This window comes from Frankliniella occidentalis, unplaced genomic scaffold (assembly GCF_000697945.3).
Source record: "Frankliniella occidentalis isolate FOCC.00 unplaced genomic scaffold, Focc_3.1 Scaffold66, whole genome shotgun sequence".
Taxonomy (NCBI): domain Eukaryota; kingdom Metazoa; phylum Arthropoda; class Insecta; order Thysanoptera; family Thripidae; genus Frankliniella; species Frankliniella occidentalis.
The window spans coordinates 981,823-999,860 of NW_026267196.1; the positions used below are offsets into that span (position 1 = coordinate 981,823).

An 18,038-nucleotide genomic window follows, 5' to 3' on the forward strand; every position below is an offset into this window, starting at 1 on the left:
TATCAGTGACGCGTCAGTTACACGTCAGTTGAACCTTACCACTAATTATACAATTCCTCTTTCGAAGTATATTTTCTTTAAGATTTGGTATGTTTTGAAGTAAACAAGGATTGTTAACGTTCCTTACGTTAGACGTAATTATTTTTGTACATACTGTTTTCTTAGTGCAACACCCAGATAATCGTTTCTTTGATTCCAGCGGCAAAGAAACGCTATATATTGTATTCAAGGAAGCCTTCTTTCATCAAAAATTAATCCTTCCTTGGATCAAAGCAAAATCCGTGATTTACAAAAGAGTACTTTACATTTTTGTAAAAATTAAAAAATTAAGTGTATATTTGTTTTATTTTTGTTTTACAAGAAGAAAAGAATTTGTGGGTAGATTTTATGTGCGCTGTATGCGATAGGTTTGAATAGTGGGACCTTTAAAATGTAAAAAACGTATTCCCATGGAGTGCCGAGTGGAGGGAAGAAAAAAGGAGAAGGGTACCAGAGATCCCCTCAGCGGAGCAGGTGGGCCCCGGCGGATACACTGTTTGTTCTCAAGAACAAGACGTACTACAAATTGACCTCTACCAATTTTTGTGATATTTTGGTAACGTTAGCCAAGGTATGGTAGAGGTCAATTTGAACCCTATCACATGGTAGCTCGTTTGAAAGCTCTTTCCAAGAGGAAACAGAATATGTCATCCACTTTTCAAAGTTATCCATCTGAAAGGAAATAGTAGAATCGTGTGCATGCCATGCACACTAAACCTGGCGTGCGCATGCCATGCACACTGCATATGCAGAGTGCAATGCACACTGTTGAGTTATCAGTGAATCACCAAAAGATTTTCGCGCTCGCTTCGCTCGCGGTGTATTGCATAGCCTCTCTGTAGCCACGACTTTTTGCCATATGCTTCTATTTCCTAAACATAACGGTTACGCGTCAAATTTCGCGGCGGGTGCGACTGAGTGATTCTCGCTCGCCGCTTACTCTCACTCACGCCAAGGGACAGTGAAAAAAATAACTCAAGTAAAAACAAACAAATATTGTGAGATTTTTAAAGCACGGCTCCTACCTCACGTAAGCGCTTATGCGTGCTTAACTTTACACTTTCCCAGGGACGTAGTTAACGGTCGGCCGACAGAGGAGGCGGCACAGGAAATTCCCTACATTCGGGTGTTTGGTAGCATAAATTGTCTATCTTTCGGGTGGCTATACAGGGCCAACAGAACGCACGCTCTACGGGAGGGGTGGGGAGCGGAGGGCTGGGAGCGGAGCGCGGGAGCCTTTCCCCCTTTCCAAATTCAAAAATTTCCTGAAAAAACATGGTATTTTCTGCCTGACATTGAAAGAGGGCCTGCAAGCTCAAAGCTGTGCTGAGAAGGGAGTCATACCACCGCGCGCACTGTATCTTGGGCGACAAGCTAATTAGCGCACCTGGAGCTACAATCCTTGACGCTTTCACCCTAATTTCCCGACAATTTCCTGATTTTGACGTCCCGGGATCCTGACCTTTTCCTGACGCGTGGCAACTCTGCCCTTGTTCTTATCCCTTCTGCTATGGGTTTTCCACTGGAATGCCCTGTGAAAATGTGTGCTTTTAAGTTCAACAACTTTAGTAGGCATACTGTTTCTAGCCAGTTCCACCTGATGATTAGGGACGTCCGTGTGGGTGACAGGGTGACACATTGCTAATCTGTGGATTCCAGAGGTGAAGTATAAACAAAAAGCTTTGATGACGTTTCGTTCTACAGATCTATTCTATACTTTGTTGTTATTTCCTTCCGTTTGAAATGCTGAGGATATGCCATTTGCTCCTTCATTTACCATGCATTGGCTCTCCAAGAGAAGGAATTCTTGTAGTTCATCGTTACTATCAGCTGTGTGCAATTGCTGGAACCCGGTCGGGTCTAGCTCTCTGGGTTCAAGAGGATAGAGCGTCCTTCGTAAACATGAATGCATCCGCAAATCCTTTCCTACTGTAGAGACGCGTGAGCGCGGATACGTTTGGCACCGAATATGGGCTTCCAGCGGTTGAAAGTTTATATCAAGGGCATTGCAAGAGGATGAAAGAAGACGACCAGCAAAGACTATTGGTGGTGAATAGGGGCGGTCGGCTGCAGTGTCACTACCACTACTGGACGTTGGTTCGCTATTCTCCATTATAGTTGACAGAAATCTATGGTTGTAATCATCTACTTCCGTGTATTCTGCAGCCTCTTCCGGAGAGTACTCAATAGTGCAACACCCACGGTCTTCCTTTAAGTCAAGATGTTCCCACATAGGCACCTCAATTTCTTGTGCGTCAGCAACACTTGCACGCGTCTGCCTAGTGTTGCACAGCGCAATATCTTCGAAAACTTCTAAATTATGTCTATTTTCTAAAACTTTGCTACTTGTATTAGACAAATGTTCCCTTAGTTCACTGTTCAGTTGTTTTCCATCAGGTAACTTACCACAAAAATTTGCAGATGACCCGTCTAAAGCTGGTTCATCGAAACTACTAGAACACAAAATAGAGCACTCATCTACTTGCGTAGGAAGCTGATTAAGGATAAAAGGCACGTGCACAGACATGTAGGGGGACTCTTCTGAACATGAGCTTCCTGTTGACAGAAACACGGAGTCTGATCCAATAGATAGATCACCTAAAGAAGCCCAGCTCCCGGACGCCATATGACCCCCAGGTCTCCGATTTAAGCGAGACTGGTCTAGTCTGGAACGTGAGCTCATATCTAGGCTATCTACTGACATCTGATCGCTTGGTTCGGGGGACATGCTTGTAATTGACAAACACACAGGATTACGAGTGCGAGCACATTGATCCGTACCTTTAAGCGCATCCTTCAATTCCTCCATTTGCGTTACCCATTCAGGCTTCCGATACTCCTTCGTGCCCAAGATACCTGCAAACCGTTCAAAACTAAAATTAGAACAGGTTAAAAAATTAGGGGAAAGGGAGACGACCAGAGCAGACTGAACCAAGATAACTTATGTGAGGGCAACATGAAAGACTCTGATCTGAAAGTAGAAAAACACATTTGCAAGCAAACATATTACGGGGGAAAATTATGATGACCTAAAACTCTACCAGCATTGTCAATTTATACAAGTCGTGCAGCTACATTTACTGTAAAAGTACTATACTTCACAGAAATAATATATCTTTAGTGTTTGTGTATGCTCATTTTTGTGGTGAAACCTTAAAAGTGTGGCCGTTCTGTGAGCGAGTGGTAGTGAATTGAGGAAATTTTATCCGATTAAAGATACGCAGATTGCTTAAGAATTGGGATGCAAAGGGTCATAAGAAAGGGCGAAGCTGCAAAATATGCACATGTTCGCAGGTGAAGGGGAAAGGCGTCGATTAATATGAAGTGGACCTCATCGGGCACTGCTGAGCACTGTAGCAAGACCAACACATCACCATATTAGTTCAAAGTAAGGAGGTTCTTCTTTCTTTTACCATCATCGGTTGTTTGAGACATAAAACTTGATAAAATTGGTGGTCATTTTAAAGACAACCAAAAGAAATCGTTGAGACTTACCGTGAACTTCTAATTCGGTAACGGTCTGATCTACGCCAAGCTCATTTTGGACTTCACAAGATATTTCCCCGACATCGTCCGGGAATACTTCCATTATAGTAAGCACGGATGTCCCATCTTCATAGTTCTCAACTTGAAAGTCCTTGTTTGGGTGTATCTCATTGCCTTGTTTGTACCATCGCACAGAGGGTCGCGGATTTCCCCCGGCTTTCACTTCAAGCCTAAAGCAGAGATTATACAAATCCAAAAACGTTATAAAATTTAAGAAAAAACACGAAAGATTGAAAAGTCCATACCGAACCAGCTCTCCTTCTCTACTTGGCGTAGTGTGAACTAGTGGTGTTACAAAATGTGCAGCTTGCATTTCTTGATCTTCGAGTGAAGACAAGCTTTCCTAAAAATGTAATTGTCATTAGTAGAAAAAAAGTTAATGCCTGCTTTTGTGGTTTATCACTGACATTTAATAACGGGATTGTTTCAGAGGTCGGGGATCTGGATTGTTTTTCTGGATTTTTCTCACCTTTTCGAGTAAATCTTCCTCTGAAACGCTTTTCGCTGTGGCCAGGTTAGTGTCAACTGCCACGGAGGCTATTTCCGAATCAGGGACGTACTCATAAGCTGAAAACAGGACAAAGAAATTTAATAGTAATGCGAATACAGGGTGGCCCACAGACCTCCTCCTTTGTTTCTCTTATACTGAACCGCATGCAGGCGTGCGGGCGGCTTGGCTACCGTCGCTCGTGTGAGTACACAACCCATCAGCACGCGTGCATCCAGCACATCATAATAAATTAAAGGACGGGGTCTGTGGACCACTCTGTATATAGAAAAGTTGAGTCACACAGCAAAATCCAAAAGCGTCAGCATTAATGTTTGGAAATCTATGAGTACTCCGAAGATGCAGCAGCCGCACAGTAGATTGTGTGTACCTTCAACAATAAGCGATGCAGAACATACAGCTTCACCGACTCGATTCAAAGCTTCACAAGTGTATAATCCAGCGTCTTCCGGAAATACTTCCGATATCGCTAGTTTACAAAGGCCTTCCTGGTCTTGATATATAGTCACGTCTTTGGCCTCTTTTATGGGTTGGCCATTGTGTCGCCAGGTAACTCGGGGAGTTGGTTTTCCGACCACCTGACATGTGAAAGTAACCTTTTCTCCGTCCATTACTTTTACGCTTGAGACAGGTTTAACGAACTGTGGGGACATGATTTCCAGTTCAGCGGTGGTTTCCCATTGCATTTCAGGCACAACACTCAGCGTTGCCGTTGACGTCACAGAGCCAACAGCATTTTCAGCTCTACACGTGTAATCTCCAGCATGTTCCGGTAGTACTTCACGAACAACAAGCACCGACCGGTTTTCCTCCGTAACAACACGAAGCTCGGGAGAAGACTGTAAACCAGGTAAAGAAAAACGGTCCCACAATTGGCTCCAAATTGCAAACGAATAATTTAAAAAATGCAGTTAAAACGTACTTTTACTGGTACCGAATGTAAAAACCATTGGAATGAGCAGGTTGGAAACGAATCAACACGAGCCTCTAACACCACACATTCTCCTTCCGCAACTATCTGTGGTTCAAGGGGTTCAATAAATCGAGGAGCTCTAGCATCTTTTAAGTCGTCAGCGTCGTGCTCTGTAAAAATGTAAAGACATAATAAGCACATCTCGCTCAAATATGCTCTAAAGTTAATGTAGAAAAAGTTGGCTCAACATTTTTGTAACTGGTTTGCCGGTTCAAAGTTAAAATGTAAAGGATGTAAGTTTAAGCAGTACGACTAAAACGTTGAAGTTTAAAACCCCCGCCCTGGCTTTTAAAGAGATTCTCGGGTTCACAGTTTATGGCGGGTTTACGATGGATTTTCTTATGCTATGTCGTACCCTTATGTTATGTCGAAAAGTCAACTTTGCTTGTCTCTTATGGGACCGTTTACGATGCTATGTTGATCGTTATGTTATGTTGCGACATAACTCCTTGCAACATAAGTCAACTATCGAGTTGACTTATGTTCTACTTCGACATAACATAAGGGTCACGTGACGCGGGAACCAATGAGAAACGCGAGAACGCGCGCGAAGCAGTGGAAACCTAACCTACAAAGTAAATTATGGATTCGGACAATTTAAATTTGAAGCTGTCATACAAAGAATTGACAGCAAAAATCAATTTTAAATTTCTCGCAATGGTTTTAACTCCCCCAAAAATATAGTTTTATGCTTTTAGGTACATTTCACATAAGGTTCCTTGCAGACATAACGTAACCACCGTAAACACCCCCTTCAAAACCGACATAACATAAGCTCTTTCAACATAACATAAGTTCTGACATAACATAAGAAAATCCATCGTAAACCCGCCATTAAACTGCACCCCTTTTAAACAATTTCACAGTGATGATTTGCACACTTCGGTTTCCCGAATTTCACTATTAACTTGTACACCTTAATTTGAAGAGCGTTTCGAATACAATTATGTGCTTCAAGATTATCAGCGTAGTGCCCAGACAACAGTTAAATCAATGTTATGCTTGTGCCCAGCAAATTTTCTTACCTCGAACTGCCACAGAGCCCGAGGTCCTGGCTTCTCCAGCAGTGTTCATCGCACGAACCTCGTACTTTCCACTGTGTTGTTTTGTGATAGCAGGAATGCGTAGCTCTGTCCGGAAGGCCTCCGTTACTATTTCTTTGTCCTTCTCTGCTAATGGAACAATTTCTTTCCCGTTCCGATACCAGCGTACCTCCGGTTGAGGTGTTCCCTGAAACCCTGCAGCCAGCACCACTGGCTGCCCTTTCACTGCCAAAATGGCTTTAAGGGGTTCGACAATGCGTGGGGCATGGAGAATTTCGGGCTTTGAAACAGAAACCTGGAATGAATGAGCGAGTGTCATAAAATATGGTTGTTGAAAACAGGTAACCCACAGGTCAAGGATGCGAGAAAAGAAAAACTGCACAGTTTAATTTTCATGAATTTTCCTCTCTTGCATTTAAACCGGTCTCCCCATTTAAATTAGTATGAAAAAACACCTGCTTTGGAGAAGACTGAGAAGTAACGACACGTATAAATTTGTACGACATCTCTTCTTCTGAAACATAACCAGAGGCATGCCTTTTCTTTCTAAAACTGTATATATTAACGCAACAATTTAATTAATGTAGGGTAGCTGTGCAATTTATTATGTTTTGTCAAGTCAAATGTGTACATGTATACTTTAAATAAAGTGAACCTGCCATACTTTATTGTATACACGCCCATGCACGCTTTAATGAATATGCGCATGCCTATATACAGGTTGTAACTGTGAATACGCAGCAGTGTTGCGGGATTGCATACTCAGTATGGCCACAGGGACCATGGCCCTTTACGGGTGTAAAGAGTAGGCAAACCGCAACATTGCTGCTTATTCACAGTTACAGCCAGTACACTCTTGTAAATGTTTGCATGGCTATTTACGCTTTTATACATGTATGCATACCCATGTCCACTGTGCAGAGACTGCACAAGCATGTGCACATTTATAAATGCGAACAGGGTTATATACACACTAGCTCAAGGATACAGTTGTTAAAGTATGCATTTCATGTACGTTTTATTGGTATATCATGTACACACTTATATTGAGAGAAGACGAAAGGAAACTTTATTTGCGGTCCAAATGAACCAAGTTTAACTGTGAGTGGTAAAATGTCAGACACTTGTATGTGTATGACAACTGACAACCATGTCGCTCACACACACGCACTTGAAAGTTACCTGTTGTACAATTTTAAGTACATCAGAATAACAAAGATAGGACATGGTGCCTTCTAAAGATGTTAAATTTTAATGTCTTTGTACAGGCACTACAATTGAGCACCTTTGGGGGATTTTATTGCCTTCCCAGTGTACGAATTTTTCAATGCCTCGGTAGAGGCACTAAGTTTACTAGAACCCAAAAAGGGTGTTAACTCCTACCTTCGTGTTTCTAGAGTATCGCCCTTCACGGCGATACATCGTGCACATTGGTAAATTGAAAAGACGGAAATATTGATCCCTCGTATGCCAGTGCATATAACTCAACGTTTGACGCTACACTGAAAAATGGCGGTTTCTTGTCAAAATACCGGTCGTTACGTAATGTCCAATCTTTCACCTCTGACCCCTGCTGTATCCCCCATACTTGTTCTACTTGCTACTCTGGTACCGTTAATAAATTTAGTTCACAATACGGAACCAATATAGGACTGAGAAAATTAGTTTTTGCGGTTTATTTAGAACCCTGCTTTTCAATATTCCAAAAATCCCTTGCGCATTTGGTTTTGAGCTATGATGTTGAAAATTTGTGGAACTCTATTTTGAAGTGCCCTCAACACTTTCTATACATCATAATTACACATTTCATTTGATTTTTGTGGGCAAAAAAAAAGCCGTAATTTTCAGTATTTTTGAACTTTTAAAAAGTCCAAAATAAACCAAAATGTTAGACATCATCCAAGACATAAAATTGAAGATGTGGTCAATAGAAATTGTTTCTTAGTACTTTCCTGATATTAAAGAACCTTATGCGAAGCTTCTACGACCAAATTGAATGCGCAAGGAGAAGTTCTAGTCAGACTCTGCAAACGTTACAAAAATCTAACTACTAAACGGTTCGACCCACAGACTGCAGACACAGCTCTTTAGCGCTTTCTTGAGATACTGAACCGTGAAAATCATTCCCCTAAACCATGGCCTTTAATTTATGGTGATGTCAATTTCAGTGTAGCCTCCCCTTAAGCGTTTCAATTATTATGCACACGTGCTAATTTTTAGTTAGTGTGGAGCGCGCTTGGCGGAGCTGGCGGAAGCTCAGCCCCTGCGAAACTTGGGGTAGGCCAACCCGCAGTGCACACATGCACTACACGCAATACATAGCATACCTATCAGGCGCCCTGCTAGCTTGCGTTGGATGGACTTGGCATTTTATGAACCGCGAACGATCGACGTACTGAACGGATGCTCCTTGATACAAAATCAAGTCCACATCCTTCATACGCTTTTTAAGGGGGGTTATAACTAGAGTTGGTCATTTTGGCATTTTCTCAGAAAAAAAAAAATTGGGGGCCTTAGTTATATGACCATTACCAATGTGTGAGTGAATTTTGTTTTACTGCATCTCATTTAACAAAGAAACAACGTTAGAATGTACCTCCGGACCCATTTTCATGGTCTAGGCAGCCTGAACCTACAGAAAAGCTGTTGTGTATTTTATAAAGCTTGCGCGCAAGATTTCTCCGACAAATATTGGTTTAAAAATCTGCACTAAGGTTTTCCTAAATCAGAACCACAAGGACTAAACAATGACACAGTGGTTTTAGCAACCAATTGCGACGTCCGTCGTGGAATGATGACATGGTATCCAGATGTGACAAATGTCGAAAACTTACGAAACTAAAGAATTGTACACACACGTCACCAATATGCGAGAAGCGCATCTGATCGAATCGCATGTGCGTACAGTAAACGCCATGCAGTCTGCGAAAAGGAAGCTGCTAGAGACCTTTTGGGTCATATTTCCCTTGTAAAAAATTTATCTCATTATTCTAACCGTAGTCGTTTTGAGAACTTCTCTGTCAATCCATGTACATGAGTACATGACATGTGTGCTTTAAATAATGTGTACATACCCATGTACACATTTATAAACGTGTACATACCCATGTACACACTTATAAACGTGTACATGCCCATGTACACATCTTCTAAATGCACATGCCCATGTGCACATCTTTCAAAGTGTACATGCCCATGTACACATCTTTCAAAGTGTACATAGTAACGGTTGTATGTACACATTAAAAGATGTGTACACGAGCATGTACACATTTCTAAATGTGTACATGGGTATGTACACATTATTTAAAGCATACATGCCATGAACACATTATTTAAAGCATACATGACATGTACACATTATTTTAAGCATTCATGCCATGTACACTTTATTAAAAGTGCGCAATGTACACATTTGAATTGACAGAGTTATCGATGCGTTGTTTTTCGACAAAGCGAACAAATCACTATCCAATTTTTACGAACTGTTCATAAATTTACAAAGAACATGGTAAATTTTAGAACTTTTTGTATTCTTAAAAAACAACGAAATCATAGTAGACATTTTACTAAAGTACTGCGTTGTTAAAGAACAAATTTCTAGCAGTGATGAATGCTCAAAAATTGCGCGCGAGATTCCTCGTCCGATTGATCACTATGTTTAAACTTTTAGTGTTACACACGTACCTGCTCTCCAAGGATTAAATTGGCTCGGCATTCGGCTCGACCAAACTTGTTAGTGGCAACAACTCTATAAATTACTTCATCTTGAGGAGTTGGCTCCAAGATGGTCATTGTAGCGGTTCCAGTAACTTGGTCGTAGCTTAACCGGCGCAAACTGTCTGTTTTTACTTCGGTATCGCCTCGATACCACCTCACTATCGGTGCAGGTTCACCTTTCACAAGGCAACGTAGCGTAGCAGTTTCTCGAGGTTTTACTACTTGCGGTTTAAGAGGCTGGGAAAACTGGGGTGCGACTCCTGATTCTTCTTTCTCTGTAAAAAAAACATTTAAAAAAACAGGTTAATAGAGAGGAACAGCAACAACACACTGTAAATCCTCCACCGTATTTATAAGGTACGCATACGCATTATATCGTTAAGCCAGGCAACGAAAATAATTCAAGTTAGTTGTTGTATTAGAAATGTCAGGTTAACTTCCAAGTACCTTATACGTTAGACTATCAACTCTACAGTGCATTTAGTGTTACGTGTACAATATGACTAAATCGACTCTAATGAGATCAACGGCACACACACATACACACAGCAGGTAATCATCACTTTTATATACCTAAGATCACAAGGTTGGCTGTCGACATTGCTACTCCAGCTGGGTTTGTTGCCTTGCATGAGTATACACCAACGTGCTGGGGCAACGTTTTGACTATTTCCAGCGTGACAACGTTCTCAACAACAGTCATAGAGACAAGCTCAGATGCACGCAGTTCTTTTCCGTTGTACAACCATGTCAAATCTGGGAATGGAACACCTTCTACTTGGCATGTGAACCTACACGGACTATCAGGGGCTGCGGCCACTGGCTCTAGACGTTTAGTGAACTTCGGTGGTTTAGTTTTCTGTGGGGCGAGGATTTCGGCCGTTGAGCGCTGCACGATCGAGCGGCGCACAGCTGTGCGATCTTCACGCACTTCTTCCTCCACGACGGGCTCTTCTGGCAGCTTTTCCACACCTCGTTTAGCTGTGACTATTTCCAAGTCGCGCAATGGCGTTTCGTCTTGAATAAATTGGCCAGCGCGGCGAGTAACACGACGTGACTGAGTCTCTACTGTCATCTGTTTTTGCCATATTGGTTGCTCCTCCTTGTCTTGTATCTCTTCAGGAACCAAAGACTTTTTACTTACTGGCATCTCGCGATTAGTCAGAGTAATCACAGTTTCTGAACGCACTTCTCCTCGAACTTCTTCTGCGAGCTCTTCTCTGAGCTGTTCTGGAACAAGTTCTGGCTTATGTTCTGTAGGTTGATCTTCATCCTCCGGACGCCCAGGCACAGGTTTTGGTATTCTTATGCGTTTTCTGAGCCACGAAGGTTTTGTGTTATCTTTGGTCTCTTCAGGAAGCAGAGGGGCCTTGGGTTGAGGCTTAGGGCGTACTTCCGGTTGTTCTTCGGCTTCTTTAGGTACCTGTTCTACAGGTTTTAACTGCACTTCAGACTTTTCCTCTTCTGGCTCTCTTGGTCGTCGAGGGGCTCGTTTTATCTCAACATCTTCAGTAATTTCCTCTGGTTTGTCAACAGTAGTTCGTTCGACTGAAATTGATTTTAATTCGGACTGCTCGTTTGGTTTTCCACCAGGAGAAAGTTTAGGGATAGGTTTGAGTAGCACTTCTTCAGGCTCCGGCTCTTTCGGCTTCGGTCCTCTTTTCACGGGTTTTAAGGTAACCTGTTCTGGTTTTTGTTCTTCTTTCGGTAGAATTCGCCTCGGTTTCCTCAGTGGTTTTTCCTCTGCAACAGGAACCGGTTCTTGGGGAGTCTCCTGCGTCTGCTCTAAAAGTTCTGGAACATCTTCAAACTCTTTGATTTCTTCGGCGGGTTCTTTAATGGTGACCCGCTTCGTGGGCTTTTGTTTAACAGATTCGCTTTTATTTTCTACGATCGCAAGCTTTTCAACTGGAGTCAGGGTTTGATCGTCTGATGGTTTTCTACTCGGTTTCTTAGTAATTGGTTTTAGTTCAACGGTGTCTTTAACCTCTTCATCCTTCACATCTCGCCGGACGGGCTTTAACTGAACCACCTCTTTTTCTTCTTCTGGTTTAGGCCTTTGTTTCGGAGTACGCTTTAATTGAACCTCTTCCTGACTGAGTACTTCTTGTGGTTGGGTGACATGCCGCGCTGAAGTTGTTTGGATCTCTTGCATATCAGGTTTTGGAGCTTCATTTCTTGGAAGTTCTGGCTGAGTCTCTTCTTCAAGTGGCACTTCAGAGGGCTGTTCTATAGAAGGCTTTCGTTTCACTGGTTTAAGCTTTACTTGGTCAACGTGCGGTACACTGACGTCTGGCTGTGACGTAGGGGTATGTGGGGTGTCTTCTTTCCTTTTCCCCCATGGTTTGAGCGTTATTTCCGGCTGCTCTGCAACTTCCTTAGGTCTTTGTTTTATTGGTTTCAACTGCACTTCAGGCTTTTCCTCTTCTGGCTCTTTGGGTCGTCGAGGAGCACGCTTTATCTCGACATCATCGGCAATTTCTTTCGGTTTCTGTACCTTTGGTGCTCTTTGCCAAGAGGGACCAGGCGTTTCGGGAGTTGGTAGGTCAATCGGAGACTTACTCTCGATGGTTTTCATGTGTGTGCCAGTTTCGGGGACCAGAGGAGAACCCGTTTCTGTTTTCTCTGCATGTGAGGTTACAGGTTTTAGCTGAACTTCCTCTATCTTCTCTTGTGGAGACTCCTTCGGTTGTTTGGGCGTTCGTTTTAAAATAACACCTTCCTGCGTCCAAGGCACATCTGTGCTTTCTTCTTTGGGACGTTCTTTCCTAACTCGTGTCTTTTTTTCTTGTGGCGAGTCTGGAACTAATGGTTGAATATCCACCACCTCTGAAAACTTCTCAGGCTTTTCTACAGGGGTGTCAGACTTGCTATCTTCGGGAGCAACCTGCTTCCTGGTGGGTTTTAATTGAACCTCTTCAACCGACGCAATAGACTCATTGGTTCGCTGTTTGGGCGTTCGTTTCAGTCTGATTTCCTCTTTGTTCCATGGGACTTCTTTAGAATCCGTAGACGGAATTTGTGCGCGTGGCTTGCGATTACTTTCCTTCTCTTCTACTTCGTCTACCTTTAAAATGGTGATGTCCTCGACTTCAGATCGAGGGATTTCCACAGGTTTTTTCTTTTTACCCCTCTCCCACATCACTGGAACTTCAGATACTTTCAGTTCTTCTTCCGTCTCAGAAATAGCCAAACGCGTTGCATCTTCAACTTCGGTCATGTGTTGAATTTCACTAGGCTGATTTTCAGCTGGAATTTTGCCTCTCCTCCAGGCGACAGGCTGTTCCTCTTGTTTTGAAGCGATGTCTTCATTCTGACTTACGGTCAATTGAGTTTTATCTTCAACTTCTGAATACGGCGCTACTCTGGCTTTCGCCGATACCTTGCGATCTATATCTGCGCTTTTAATGGTTTCCACAAGCACCTCGTCTTTAACTATTGGTTTAAGCTGGACATTTTCCGGGACATTGTCTTCTGTAGGCTGACGCTGAATTGGCAGTAAGTCAACGTGCTCTATCTCTTCTTTCGGAATTTCCCTCCTTAATGGTTTTGAAGGCTTTAGGACTATTGCCTCGACAGTTTCCTTTCGCACGTCTTTGACCTCTCGCGTTGTCTTTTTAAGTTGCATGGGTTGTTGATTCCATGGTATGGCCTCTTGTGGATGTTCCGGAACAGACCGTGGTTTTATTGGTTGTTTCTCCTCATCTACGGTTTTGACCACTCCAATGAGCTGGGCATCTTCTACTTCTTGGTAAGGCTCTTTTACAGCGTCCGTTTTTTTCTTACCACGTTGCCACATAACAGCGACTTCATCGGGTTGCTTCGTTGCCAATTCTTCTCTTTTATCTAAAGAAAGCAATGTGGAATCATCAGTCTCTGTTAGCTTCTCTGTGGTATCCTTCTTCTTTCCTCTTTGCCACATAACCGGTACTTCATCAGGCTGCTTTTGTTCCGTATCTTCCCTCTTGTTAATAGACAAAATTGATGTATCGTCAGTTTCCGTCACTTTTTCAACTGTGTTTTTCCTCTTACCTCTCTGCCACATAACGGCGACTTCCTTCGATTCCTTGGAACTAGTTTCTTCTTTTTCTACCTGGAGCAGAGACGAGTCCTCCACCTCTGACACAATATGCTTCGTTTTCTTTCTTGTCCCTCTTTCCCACATTACGCCCGTTTCCTCTTTCTGTTTGCTCTGGTCTATTTCTTCGCGCTTCTCATATGTCAGGAGATTTGAGTCATCTGTCTCTGCAAAACCTAGAATAGATTGTTCGGCTCGATCAATTTCTTTTAGTGTTACTTTCTGAGGTTTTTCTTGTTCTAAAACATCTTTAGGAATTGGTTTCAGAGAAACTGTTTCAACGCTCTCTTTCATAATAGCTCGTGACTCGATTTGAACTGGCTTCAGTGACACCTCTCCAAGAGTTTCTTTAGGGATTTCGCGTTTTTCTCGAGGAGCCTTTTTCAGTTGAATTGATTCTTGAGTCCAAGGTACGACTTGTGGCTGCTTTTCTTCTTGTGGCAGTTGACGCTTGGGTTTTTTGTGCTCTACGGAGGACCCACCTAGAGTCACCTTCGACGAGTCTTCAGTCTCGACATACAATTCCTTGCTTTCCTCCTCCTTAAGCCGACGTATGGTGCGTTCAAGTTCTCTTACAGTACTATCTTCTCCGCGTGCCTGAGGCACTTCAACTATATCAGGAACTCGACCACCTCTTTTCCAGAAAAATGGAACATCGGTGTGCTCTGAGTCCTGCACATTTAACATTTCGAGAAAATCTGGTCGAGGCTTTTTCATTTCCACCACATCAACCTTGCGATCAAGTGACAAAAGGGACGCGTCCTCTGTTTCTGAAAAAGGTTGCAACGTTTGCCGATCTACATTTGTGTCTCTGGAGGGCTTAGGAATAGGCTTTAGTACTACCTGTTCCGGTTTTGGTACTTCTTTTACTATTTTCTCAGCTGGTTTTAGATCAACGTGCTCTAATTGTTCTTTCGTTATTTCCTTTCTTTCAATCTTCGAAGGTTTTAAGTGCACCTGTTCTAGAGTCTCCTTAGCGATTTCTTTGTGTTCTCTAGGGGTTCTTTTAAGTTGAATGGGTTCCTCTGTCCAGGGAATAGGACCTTTCCTGTTATCAAGAAGATCTTCCAGCGATAGATCTAAAGACATACTTGTGTCGTCCGCCTCCGAAGTTTCGTCTAATAAATCACGAGACCTAGAACGTGGACGTCTCTTATACATTTCTATCTCTTCCATATCCAATTTCAACATCGACGAGTCATCTTCCTCTGCCCATGAGCCAATTCCATCTTTTTCAACGTGTTGTAACTCAACGCGTTCTAATTCTTCGCGAGTCATTTGTCTTCTTTCAATAACTGCAGGTTTTAATTGGACCTCTTCTAATGTTTCTTTAGGGAACTCTTTTTTCGGTAACTTTGGTGCTTTTTTGAGATGGAGTGATTCGTGGGACCACGGAATGGGCTCACTCACAGATTTTATATCTGAAGCCTCCGAGCCTTCGGATAGTAAGTCTCTTGATCGTGACCTTGGTCGTTGTTTGTAGTTTTCAATTTCTTGACGATCAATCTTTAGAAGAGATGCCTCCTCTTCCTCTGTCCACGATAAAATTCCCATTTGCTCCTGTGGTACCGGTTTGAGGTCAACGTGTTCTAGTTCTGGTTTCGACAAACGTCTCTTCTCAATTTTGGCGGGTTTTAAGTGTATCTCCTCCAACTCTTCTTTTTTGAAAACTTTCCGTTTCCTCTGTGTCTTTTTAAGAACAACTGGCTCACTACTCCATGGTGCAACTTTGGGTTTCCAAAAGTCGTCGTCTAGAGACTCATCTATGGACCTGTCAAGAGAGCCATCGAGAGATCGATCAACAGAATGGTCATCGTCTTCAACCGTGCTATATTCCGGTTCAGGAACCTGCTTTGAAAGTTCCTGTTGGCAGATTGGCGATTTCCTTTCATCTCCAGGACGAGTGCGCGGGCGCGATTGGCGCTTGCTGGGTTTCAATTGGGATTCTTCTGGAGCGTCTGGTTTTCCATCGCGGGCGGGAATTGGTTTCAGTTGAATGCCTTCTTTTTCTGGAGACTTCTTTTGGGCTCGTTGGCCTGGCTTTAAGTCCACTTGCTCTAATTCTTCTCTTGGGATAGGTCTCTTCTGTATCTTTGATGGTTTCAGCTTGATGGGTCCCAGCTCCTCCTTTTCAAACGATTTCTTGGGACGTGGTGCTTTCTTAAGCTTGAGGTTTTGTTTCGTCCACGGCTGAGCTGCTTTTTCATCTGCTGCTGGCTGACTATCCAATGACCTATCGCGGCTCGCTGGAGCCCATGGGGATGGTGGCTTTCTGGGTACCTGGACGCTCGAAGAGCGAGGCCTGCGCCAGGGTAAAGTCTCTCCATTAGTACTTTCCGGTGCCAGCAAACTCTGCTCATGCGGCTTATATGCGCTCGGCGATACATGGGGAGTAACTGAAGCCACTTTGGTCGGTTGCGGCTGAATCGAAGCCGGATACGACTGAAGTGGTTGTTGGCCGCCTATCAATGGTTGCGGCTGAATAGCACCTGGACGCGACTGAAGAGGTTGTTGAATGCTATCTGCCCGCGAAAAGGTCGATGGCATGGTCTGCTCCAGAGGGGTCACAAACGGTAGCTGTGCTCCAAAAGGAGTTGGCATTTGGCCCATTTGAGGCGTAGACTGAGGCCCTATAAAGCCGGGCTGTGATACCTGTTGCGGTGTGGCAAAGCCTGGCCTCGGCAGGTTCTTGTGGGGGATAAACGTTCTTGCGTACGCAACTTGAGGTCCCTGAGCATCCTGCTCATAGACACCTGGCTGCGGAGGAACAAACTGTTGAGGCAATCCCGGTTGTTGCTGGGGCATCATAAAGCGCTGCTGCGGCGCCACAAAACCTTGCTGAGGCAGTCGGGGCGGAAAGCCCTGCTGTGGGGTGAAGAACGGCTGAGGCCCTGCCCATCCCGTCAACTGCTGAAAGCCCTGCTGGGGGCCTCCTGGTTGAGGTGCCTGTGGTCCACCTGAACCATCGAAAGCACCCGGAGCGCCCGGCCCTTGCTGCGATCCACCGGGGAAGCCTTTGGTTGGCGCCGCACCCGGCGCCTGCTGCTCGTGGATGGGCACACTGTGTGCAAGTCCCGGGCGTCCTGTGGAAAACCCACCACCGCAATAAGATAACCACAGCAAAGATATAGCATGCACAAGTAAAGGTTAGAGTCAAGCAAAAGGATAAGACAGATTGGTCGCTAGGGTGGTTGAAAAGCACAAGGAGATTTGCAAGGTATCATTTACACTTTGAGGAGTGGAAAAATGAGAACCCATATATTTACGAGCAAATGTAAAGACGTCGAGACGTCGCACCTTACTAGGAGTCCTAGCGGGACCGTGACTCTACTGCCTTTTGAAGTGCACTAAAGCACTATAAAGGAGCGAAATTTTAATGCTTTTCTATGTATGCGTTTTAATGCCTTTCTATTGGCAATAATGATTTAATTCCTTCCCAAAGCTCTTCTTAATATTGTAATTCCCTTCTATTCAGATCTCAATAGATAAATGTTTTAACGCTTTCTTTTAGGGACATTGACGTTTTCGCGCATTTTAAACTTTCGAACGCACGATATCCGAGGTTTATTCACCCAAAAAAGCAGGAAGTTCATCGCAGCACAGCGCATCAGACCGCCTGCCATCGAGCGGGTATGCAACCCGGATGCACACGCGCCTTGCGGGCAAGTATGCCTTTCGTCGTCAGGCGCTAACACCAAACCAAGGATATCATTATCATTTCGTTGTGTTTTTATTTTCGATGACAGTGTGAGGCACTCATCAGTCACGCTGGTATAACGCAAGACGAGAGGTATGACTATATCCTGTGAACCCTCTTTGCTACGGGCCGTAAACTTCTTTCGTGCGAAGGAAGGCGAAGTGAGCGCGTAAAGGGGCGGGCCCGACGGATATCCCGACAGAGCGAGCATTGCAGAAAAACCCCATTTCCGTGCGTTTGATCTCGGACCGGAAACAGGGCATCGCGACGCGGCGCAGCGGCGGGAGATTCAAAAATAATTCCTGCGGGAGGGAGCTCGACGGGAAGCGTAGACAAAAGGGAGAATTAGCGTTAAGAGAGGAGAAAGGTGGGAGAGGATAGGTAGAGGAGGATAGGTAGAAGAGGATATGAGAGGGAGAGGGAGGGAGAGGGAG

General features: G+C 43.9%; 1 protein-coding gene across 9 annotated transcripts in view; it reads right to left on the reverse strand.

The window, feature by feature from the left end:
* The window catches only part of LOC113211101 (titin), a 113,539-nt gene that overhangs the window by 56,429 nt on the left and 39,072 nt on the right, over positions 1-18,038 (reverse strand). For 8 of the 9 annotated variants that reach the window (XM_052268285.1, XM_052268283.1, XM_052268286.1 and 5 more), the window contains 9 exons: positions 10,403-16,990; positions 9,797-10,104; positions 6,092-6,404; positions 5,016-5,176; positions 4,464-4,932; positions 4,055-4,152; positions 3,831-3,928; positions 3,535-3,755; positions 2,821-2,895 (listed from right to left, as the gene is read on the reverse strand). In XM_052268285.1, coding sequence (XP_052124245.1) covers positions 2,821-2,895; positions 3,535-3,755; positions 3,831-3,928; positions 4,055-4,152; positions 4,464-4,932; positions 5,016-5,176; positions 6,092-6,404; positions 9,797-10,104; positions 10,403-16,990 — 8,331 coding nt within the window. The remainder of the gene's footprint in view (positions 1-2,820; positions 2,896-3,534; positions 3,756-3,830; positions 3,929-4,054; positions 4,153-4,463; positions 4,933-5,015; positions 5,177-6,091; positions 6,405-9,796; positions 10,105-10,402; positions 16,991-18,038) is intronic. The other variant, XM_052268290.1, reaches the window with a different exon arrangement.